This window comes from Thermobia domestica, chromosome 6 (genome assembly GCF_964235325.1).
Source record: "Thermobia domestica chromosome 6, izTheDome1.hap1.1, whole genome shotgun sequence".
Taxonomy (NCBI): Eukaryota; Metazoa; Arthropoda; class Insecta; order Zygentoma; family Lepismatidae; genus Thermobia; species Thermobia domestica.
This window is the reverse complement of record NC_137459.1, coordinates 81564438-81573827: the sequence shown is the minus strand read 5'-3', so window position 1 is coordinate 81573827 and position 9390 is coordinate 81564438. Positions and strand designations below refer to the sequence as shown.

Sequence of the window (9390 nt, the reverse complement as noted above, 5' to 3'; positions counted from 1 at the left end):
AAATATCACATTTATTATGTCTTAACTGAAATGTCTAGGTATTGTACGAATTGTTAAAATGTACCACTGACGAAATATTGAAAAAAGTGAAGTAATATTATGAGCAGGATAAACATCAGTCATTGACCCTGCACAAAATGTGTCCCCATCTTATTTGAAAATTCTATCTTTTTATTACATACAGAGATAAAACACAATTGAAAAAAATACATGTTCCATTGTATACAATTTATTCACATTTATTTATGGGAATTACAGAACATATGATTTTTTTACAGAAAAAATAACACCATACACTTTGTTTTTTTTTTAAACATTTCCTATACCCTCTTAACTTCATATCCTCTTGTATCACTGTGTGTATATACGATCAAATGGCGTACAATGTAACTGTGTTAAAAAGTTTTGAGCCATAATTTAAGGTTTTGTAGCAGTCACTAGTAAAACATTTTACTAAATCAAGGACAATACTGAATACAATCAATTACGTTTACTTTCAATACTAAATTTTCTACTAGAAAAAAAAAACTCATGCACAAAATTTAACAAAAAAAGTTTTTGTCTTTAACAAAATTCAAAACGCATTTCCAAACTGGGAAATCAAATAGCGTACGAACAAATTATGTGATTTCCAATATGTTTTGCTAATTGCTGTCTTATTCTAAGAAATTCTACTACTTTTGATTCAAGAAAATGATCTAAATGTTTTACAATACAAAATGTGTATGGACTTTAAATTAGTAGCAAATGGAAGCTTAGGATCATTCTAAATTAAGCAAGTTTAGTACCATACAGTAGCATATGTAATATACGCGTATCTATATCTTTGTGTTGTCCCTTCTTTCAAGTTTATGGACAACTCTGTTCGTTAGGATACAATGTATATGTTATAGCAGGAGAATACGTTGATTATCTGGGTCATACTGCAGTTGGCCAACTATAAAATCATCGTCATCTACATTATTTTCATAATAATCCCAGTAATTAGTAATTTCTTCTATGTATTCTCTAATTTCGCCATAGTGATAAGGTTCACGGATGTTAGACAGAACAGCTGAGAATTTCGAAATGAATTGCCCACGAACTGTGCTTTCCATGTTTTCACAGAGCAAAGCCAGTGCAAAAAACTCATCATATGATAATAAAGCGGACAGTTTGTATACAGCATGACAGTCGTACCAATCGGAGAGTTTACCTAAATACACTGCTCGAGCTTTGATTATACAATATAGTGAAATACTTGTTATCAAATAATAGGTATTGATTGCAACGAGACCAAGAGAGTAAAACAGTCCAACAGTAAATACATTCTTGTACATTCCGTTCAAGGGTACAACACATATTGTTGGCCTTGTCATATTTCCATGAGTTACGAAGCAAGAAACCTCGATCGGGAAGAAATTTGAAATAAAATGTGAATTACAATGAAAACCATCAGTGATGCACTGGCTGTTATCCAAATCATTTCCCCAAAAATTATTTCCTGTTAGTGTATACGCCAGGGTCGTACTAATCAGAGCAAATATAAGGTTCATACTGTGACAAAAGAAAGAGACAATTCCATAGTATTTGAAATCATGAATGCTTGTAGCAATTAGATCTACCACCTCATTTAAATAAACCTCGGATAATGGAATATTTCTTACGCAGTATACAAGCATTTTAACCATGTTAGCGTCCCAGAATTTCCACACTAAATTGGGTATGTAGAAGAGTAAAGCCTGAACCATGAAAACGTATGGCATCCATTTAAAGTAGTTTTCGAAGGAAGGCTTCTTCCCAACACCATCAAAGACGCTAGTTATCTCTGCATTGATGTCGTTGATTGGATTTCTCGGGAACGAGAAATTACAAAATGCTTCCAGCCTGCAAGTTTCATCAACTATCTCATATGGATAGCCGTCAATTCCGAAGCAAAGAATTGGATTTCCAAAGTAGATGTAGGCAACGGACAGCATAGCAAGGATGAATAAAAGCTTCCGGGTGAAAGAGTACATCCGAAAAACATAATTATCAATGTTCGTCTCAAGTTTGAAAACAGCTTTTACCCTCCTCATGTTCAGCCGTATCCAATCTGTAATAATAATAATAATAATAAATAGAATATTAATTATTGATTAGAATAGAAAGTAGTAGAACACATATATGTATTTATATGCGTGGAACAGTATTTGACATACAAGCTAAAACAAAGAATATGGGCTTGGACACTCATTTCATTTGCTTATATCTAGAGTCGGAGTAGCAAAGTCGACTAGTCGGCAATTGCCGAGGGCCCTTGGTCCCGAAGGCTGAAAGGGAGTTACTCTCAGACTAAGAGACAGAATAAAACATAAATTAACTAAATGGTGAAAATTATAATTGTTCTATTTTGCAGGGTATTGAAATTTTAAAAAATGAAAATTATCTATTCAAAATCTAAATGCGGGATTATTTAGGTACAAATAGTTAGTTTTGATTCAACGAGACTTTCATATATATAATAGTTAACAGTGTCGGTCTTTGTGCTTGTTATATTTGCCGTTCTACTTACTACGGCGCAGCGAAGATATTCACATGATTCATGATTCGTGCTTGCTGTTGGAAAGCGTAAGAGTTTTTAAAAAAATACAGGACAATATAATATAGTCAGTCGGTTGTTCAACGTCAAGCTGTGAGTGTTGAAAATGTAGTTATTATTATTAAAATTCCAAACTATGCTATGCACGAGAGTGGGAAGTCTTATAAAACGACTTAGTCTGTTCGTCTGTCCGTTTGTCGACAGGTATCAAAGGAAAAACGGTAAAAAATTCAGTATCTCAACATTATGCTCCATTTCCTCTGTTAAATCTCTATTAAAACCGGAAGTGGTTCAAACTAGTCATTTCTAGTTTTAATGTATATCGCCACAGAACGAAAACGGTAACAAATAGCGAGAAACGTTTTTGTAAACGATTTAGTGTCTGAAGAAAACGTACAATGACTATTACGAACACTCTACCAAAACCAGAAATGGTTCAAATTTAATCGGTTTTAATACTGATTTCCAAACAGCAAAAATGACAAGAGATATCTAAATGTGGTCTCATGCAATAGATTCATTGTCCCAAGTATGAGATTCGTCCTCTTCATTAACTCTCTATTCAAACCAGAAGTGGTTCAAATTAACTATTTCCGGTTCCAACACATATACCATAGAATAAAAATGGTAGTAAATGACGGTAAGCGGTTTACTGCAATCGTTTCAGTGTCTCAAGAGAGCATACCGTGACGACCCGCAACACTACCGAAACCAGAAGTGGTTGAAACTTATTGGCACTTCTGGTTTCATTACTAATATCTGTAGAGATGTCAAGATGTGGTTTTTTGCACATATTCAACATCCCAAATGTAGGATTTATCGGCATAGAACAAAAGCAGTAAGAGTAGCGAGTAATGTTTTTTTTTGATTTGTATTCAGCATCCAAGAAACATGTTCTATAGTTTATTAATCCATTACAACCAGTAGTTCTGGACGTACTACTTGAAGTTTGATTGTTGAATTCATATAGTTTGGAAACTAATACAAGTCTATCGTAGTTTCACACTGTAAAATGAAACTCACTTGTTCTACAAAATGAATAAGGAATTAAGTGGTGCAATCAAAAAGGAGAGAAATAAAGAGAAAGGAGAGTATTAGAAGAAAACAAATCAATTCAATCACATTTTATAATAGATCAACTTGCCATTTGTGTTCGTTATTTTGTCGTGACAAGATACCTTTTGACTTGACGATAGCTCAAGACTCTAGCGGTATAGTTCTGTTTGAAAAATTCAAATCAATATTAGAGCAATTTGACCTTTCTCTTTCAAATATGATAACATTGCTCCTCGATGGAAGTAGTAATATGAAGGGGTGCTACAATGGCTTTCAAATCCATTAAAAAGAAAGAAAAAAAAAGATAATCCGAATCTCATATACAGTCAATGTGTGAGGCTTGCCCTTGATTTAATGTGGCCGATTTTACAGTAAACTGTATTCAAGCAGAACACCTATTTCGACTAGTAGAGAAATCTGCCTGTTTTTCGAGCAATTCTCATAAAAATATGGCTCTATAAGAAAATAAACAAAAATAATTTACTGTAGTCATTCTACGCGGTACAGATTAAAGAAAATTTCGCAGTTCCATGGTAGAATGAGCACAAAACTCTGTCATCCTATGTAGATTCGATTACGATTAAATTATTTCCTGAAATCTATGTGTTAACTTTTTATCAGTGTTGTTGGATGTGACAAAGAGAAGCTTCGATTACAAAACTAAATCTCTTGCACGTTCTTTAATTGGATAACCTTGTAAATTTAAAAAAAAGATACTTAGGATACAGTCATTCTAGATATTATCTCAATCGTTACCCCTGTTCCCATTCTTCTCCAGAATAAAACTATAGATTTCACAAAGTATGGGATTTTTTGTATACAGTACTAAATCAAACTCGAGAAAAATTAAAATAATTTTCAAAGATTATGTCAAAAATGTCAAATTTTAGAAGGTGTTAATGCATTTTTCATAAGGTGAGGAATTAACATTGAAGTTGACTTCTCAGAAAAACGAATTTCAATTAAAAATGTTTGGGGATAAATGTAGTGATTAAGCTAAAGCGGATTCACTATTTTAGTAGTTTAAGATATCCTATTCTATTATCTATCTTATATTACACAGTGTATTTGTATCTATCTGTATAATATTATATCTTAAGATATTCTATTATCGATTGTGAAAGCAAAAGTACTGTATTTAAGAGAGGTTTGCTCTAAACGAAAGTTCATCGATTGGTTGTTTTTGGTTGGATCAAGAAACAAACAAACAAAGAAACAGACAAACAAAAACGATCAAATAGCAAGAATCAAGGTGGATTTTTTTGAGTAACGTCTTGCATAATATTTATTGTCTATCGAATAGCGATAGAAGTGGCGTATCGGTAGAAGTAAAGGGATTTGCAATCAGCGTAAGAATTTTATTAATCTATGGAAATGGAGAAGAGAAAGATCTATGAAAAGTCAAAGATGGTGATTTGTGGCAACGTCCTGAAATCAAACGAGACATAAGAGATAAAACGATAAAGAGTGAATTCCACAGTGATATTAACAGAGAGTATTCACAGAGTTTATCTTCTGCATTTTCTGTTCTATATAAACTTTCATCTCAGTCTGGACTTATCACTAATTTATTGACTGTGTTCAAATTTGTAATGACCGTTCCACGCATGAAAGTGGTTTGTTATCTTTTTTTTAAAAAAATCTAAACTTAAAATAATTAAAACAGATTAAAAAAAATACTTCTTCTGTTAATATTAATGAATAAGGAACGAGACTTGTTTTTGAATATCGATAAGAATGATGTTATCAATGAAATTGCTTTGTCAGATTATTATATGGTGTTCATTGGGCATATAATATGATGTCAGTTATATATGGTGTTCATTGGGCAAAACACTCCAAAAATAAAGGTTCATCTTAGACTGGATAAATGGTTATCCTTCCTTTTCCATTATTATTTGGCCATGAAACAAACGCCTGAGACATATACAACCTCAATGTACAACAATGTGGTGTTGGAATGTATAATGCGTAGGATGTGATGCTTTAGCTTTTTTTTTAATTTCAACACTTCCAATGTACCCGTAAAAATGTAATAAAGAAATAGTGTCCATGTTTTTTAAATATTCAATTAGAACTGGACAATCTACGCAAAATTTGCAATCGATCACTGAAAACATCATCTTTCTAGAGCCCGTAGTTTCCGAGATCTCACTGTCGAAAGGATTGGCCATAAACATATAAACATAGTTTAAAAGAACTCGGAAGATGGAAGCACAATTCACATGCATTGATTTTAGAGAAGGCTTATTAAAATACAAAGGCTTTGAACAATAATTTTAAATAGTTAACTAATTTAGACTATTTAAAGTGCAAATACTCAAAATGTTTGTCTCTGTTGAACGTGGAAGCATGCATAACCGTAAATGAATGATTTGAAAGCCAAACTTATAGGTTGGAGCTCAGGCGCTTTCAATTGCTATTGTAGCATTTTAATATGTAGATACCCTTATGTTGAGTTTGGACCCCTCCCGCAATAAATTCCTGCGTACTGATCGTTGGCTATCTGAATATGAATTAAAGTCAACGGGAATTGCAAAAAGTGTTAGTTTTCTTATATTGCAACTGATACAATGTAATAAATTTGTATTGTGGTAATTAAAGACTATAGTTTCATCGGGGACTAAAAGTGATTTCACATTTATATATAAAAGCATTATGTTTCAAATTGTTCAATTATTTTCACCTTCATTTCTTTAGTTACACGAGCAGTTTTCTTAAACTGTGTAGTTTTGTCATATATTTATTTACAAATTTTCATACATTACTAGGCCATTTAGCTGTAACTCTATAACATAAAACAAAGAAAGACACAAAAGGGATAAAATACAGAGAAAAAGGTTCATCTCTCAATATATAAAGTTCTCATCAATTGAGTTCTAAAGTTTCTCTCAGAGGTAAAATTATTACATTCTATTGACAATGTAGTGTAATCGTGCGCTAGTCTGTAAAACAAGGAGCGCTTAACAATTGATAACCTAGATGTCTCATAAGTTAGCAAATTAAGAGAGCGAGTTCGTCTCTGAGAAACACGAAAATTAATAGTAAGCATTCAGAATCAATTTTGCCATTGATGCTCTTATATAGATAAAGTAAATCAGTTCTGCGGCGTCATTTGTCAGGGGAAGAAAAATTCGTTAAGGTCTTCATATTTCGAATAATTGCGTAAATCGGGAATTCTAAATCTAATTATGGCAAGAAAAAAGTTTAACGCAGAGTCAATGCGATCTAGATTAGTACTAGATATACACTCGAAAAGAGTAGAAGTGGATGATTCATCATCGCCCAGCCCATACTACTATAAGTAGAAACGTAAAATTCGGAGGAAATACTCACTATATCACAAAAGTAAGGGAGAAGGAATGATTTTTCAAAACACCCATTCTGAAAGGAGCAAAGGGGGTTTCAAAATTTCCCTCAAGGGTAGCGTATCTGACGAATCTTTGGCAGTAGAGAGATGACACTTGGCAAATAAACTCTTCAATAAAAATAAGGAAAAACGTGATCGAACGTTTTCAAAAATTTGTCTCCAAAGATGAGAAAGAGGGGCATTTAAAAACATTCAAATTTCTCTTTGCTTAATCAAAAAAAATGTCGAATGTGAGGATCCGCTTAAATTGGAAAATGAAATGAAATTAAATATCTCAGTTTAACCTCTCACAATTATGATAAGTGAGACGAATGATCAAGGCAAGTGAACGATGATGAAAACAAATCATAGAATGAGATTATTGGTGGAAACGGAAGTACCCACCACGGACACGATGTTGTCCACCAGAAGCTTATTTGGCCGAGAATTGAATTATGGATTCCAAGCACAAGAGGTCGCTTAAGTTGGAAATGTTAAATTCAATATATAAAGAAGTAGGTATTTCAGCGTTTCTGATAATTCTGCAGCAAATACTAAGAATAGGGTAATTTCAATCATATTCAAATTTTCTTTTATTTGTTTACAAATTGTCGGATGTGAGGATATATATACACCCCCTTCGTTGTAAATGTACACTATCTAAAGTGAGAAGATATCGGTGAAAATAGCAACACTTTCCGACATTTTCTGTCATCGTGTATCCATTTGCGGCTTGAGAGAAAGCAGACTTTTGCAAAAGCAATAGTTTAAGTCGATTTTTTGAAGGTTAAAGGAAAAGAATTCACCAAGCGAATCAGTATAACGTTTCTCAAGTAGAGAAGAAAATAGAAGTCATGAGGAGAGAAAAACATTTTTCCTGCATACGACTTGCGACTCTCTTTCAAATACTTTCCTCTGTTCTATGCATCAGCTTTGTCAGAGACAAAGAAAAGAATATTGTCACTTGTCACTTTGAAGTTTCAGTGTGGTCGGTTATTTTGTAGTTATTTGTGCACCCCCCTCTGGATCCGGCCCTGTATATATATATATATATATATATATATATATATATATATATATATATATATATATATATATATATATATATATATATATATATATATATATATATGTACGATTATAGGAAACAGTGAAAGGGATTCACTGAAAATACAGGCCCTATTAACATATAGAAACGTGGGATTTGGACACGCGAAACACACTTTCTAAACACTATTTTATATTTTTTCCCTCTAAACTGTTCTTAATGTCATTAAAGGATGTATTATTTTTTTGCAGTGTAGAAATCTTCTTTTGTTACAAGAACAATGAATAAAAAGAAAATATTTGAGCACTTATACTAGGGGAGATAAAAGGATATTCAAATGTATTGCCCAGAATGGAGTACCAAATAAATCCCTGTAGTTAGGAAGATGAAACTATGTATATGAACTCCTCACCAAAAATAAACAGATTTTAAGAGGAAAGAGGCATTGAAAGCGAAATTGCCTGTTATTTAAGACCGCACGACAAGAAAATGGCTGAAAACTTTGAAATGAACTTTGGAATGATTCATCCCCGTTCTGCCTAACCTTTGGATACAGGGAATTTTATGCGGGGAGGTATTTTTTTTTTTTTTTTTTTTTTTTTAGGGAAATGCAGCCCCACAATTCTTGACTCCTAACGTGTTTAATTACGAAAAGTAACTGTGATGTTATTTGATTTTTTTAAATCATCCTTATGGGGCAGCATATAGCAACCTTTTGTTTTGAGTGATGTATAAATACTAATTTACTCTAAAATACTGATTCAGAATATTTATTCTGAGATACTGATCAAGATTTTTTTAAAACAAAAATTAAAATGTGATATATATATACTTATTATAACAGTCTTACATGTTTTATTGGATTTTCAGTATTTAAAAAATGTTATTTCAATAGAGTGAACAATTACAAATAACGTTATAGATGCATAGCAGTTGAAGAAAACAAATAAACATCCTTTTTATTAGGCTGCAACTATGATTCTGTCTCTTGAATTTTAACCGTTTTGTCAGATTTTTCCTTTGGTTTTGTTCTCTTGGATTTTCTCCCGCATTCGTAATAATCTGCTTAGAATTGTAACAGATTCTGTAAGAAGAATAACTATTTCTTCAAATTTCATCATAAATTTTAGATCTTATTCTACTTGTTCTTCTTGGAAAAATGACTAGGATATAGTACTGTTATTAGATGTGTTATTCGCATCTACTTTAGTAAAAATGAATGTAATTTCTGAATTTTTAAAATTAGTTGCAGAGAAATGGAAAATTGATTGACTCAGTTGCGAGAAAGCCGTTTACCATTGTAGCTAAAGAGAACGAACTTACTTCGGTCTAATATCAAGTTATTTTACAACAAAATGTCATTCAGTTTTCCAGTAG

At 32.3% G+C, this 9390-nt stretch overlaps 1 protein-coding gene across 1 annotated transcript in view; it reads right to left on the bottom strand.

Annotated features, from left to right (window-relative positions):
• Nucleotides 1-217: 217 nt before the first annotated feature.
• Nucleotides 218-9390, bottom strand: part of LOC145687697 (innexin inx2-like) — a 30223-nt gene continuing 21050 nt past the window's right edge. The window contains exon 2 of the mRNA XM_081761154.1: nucleotides 218-2074. Within this exon, the coding sequence (XP_081617280.1) occupies nucleotides 888-2057 (1170 nt within the window). The 5' untranslated portion in view covers nucleotides 2058-2074 and the 3' untranslated portion in view covers nucleotides 218-887. The remainder of the gene's footprint in view (nucleotides 2075-9390) is intronic.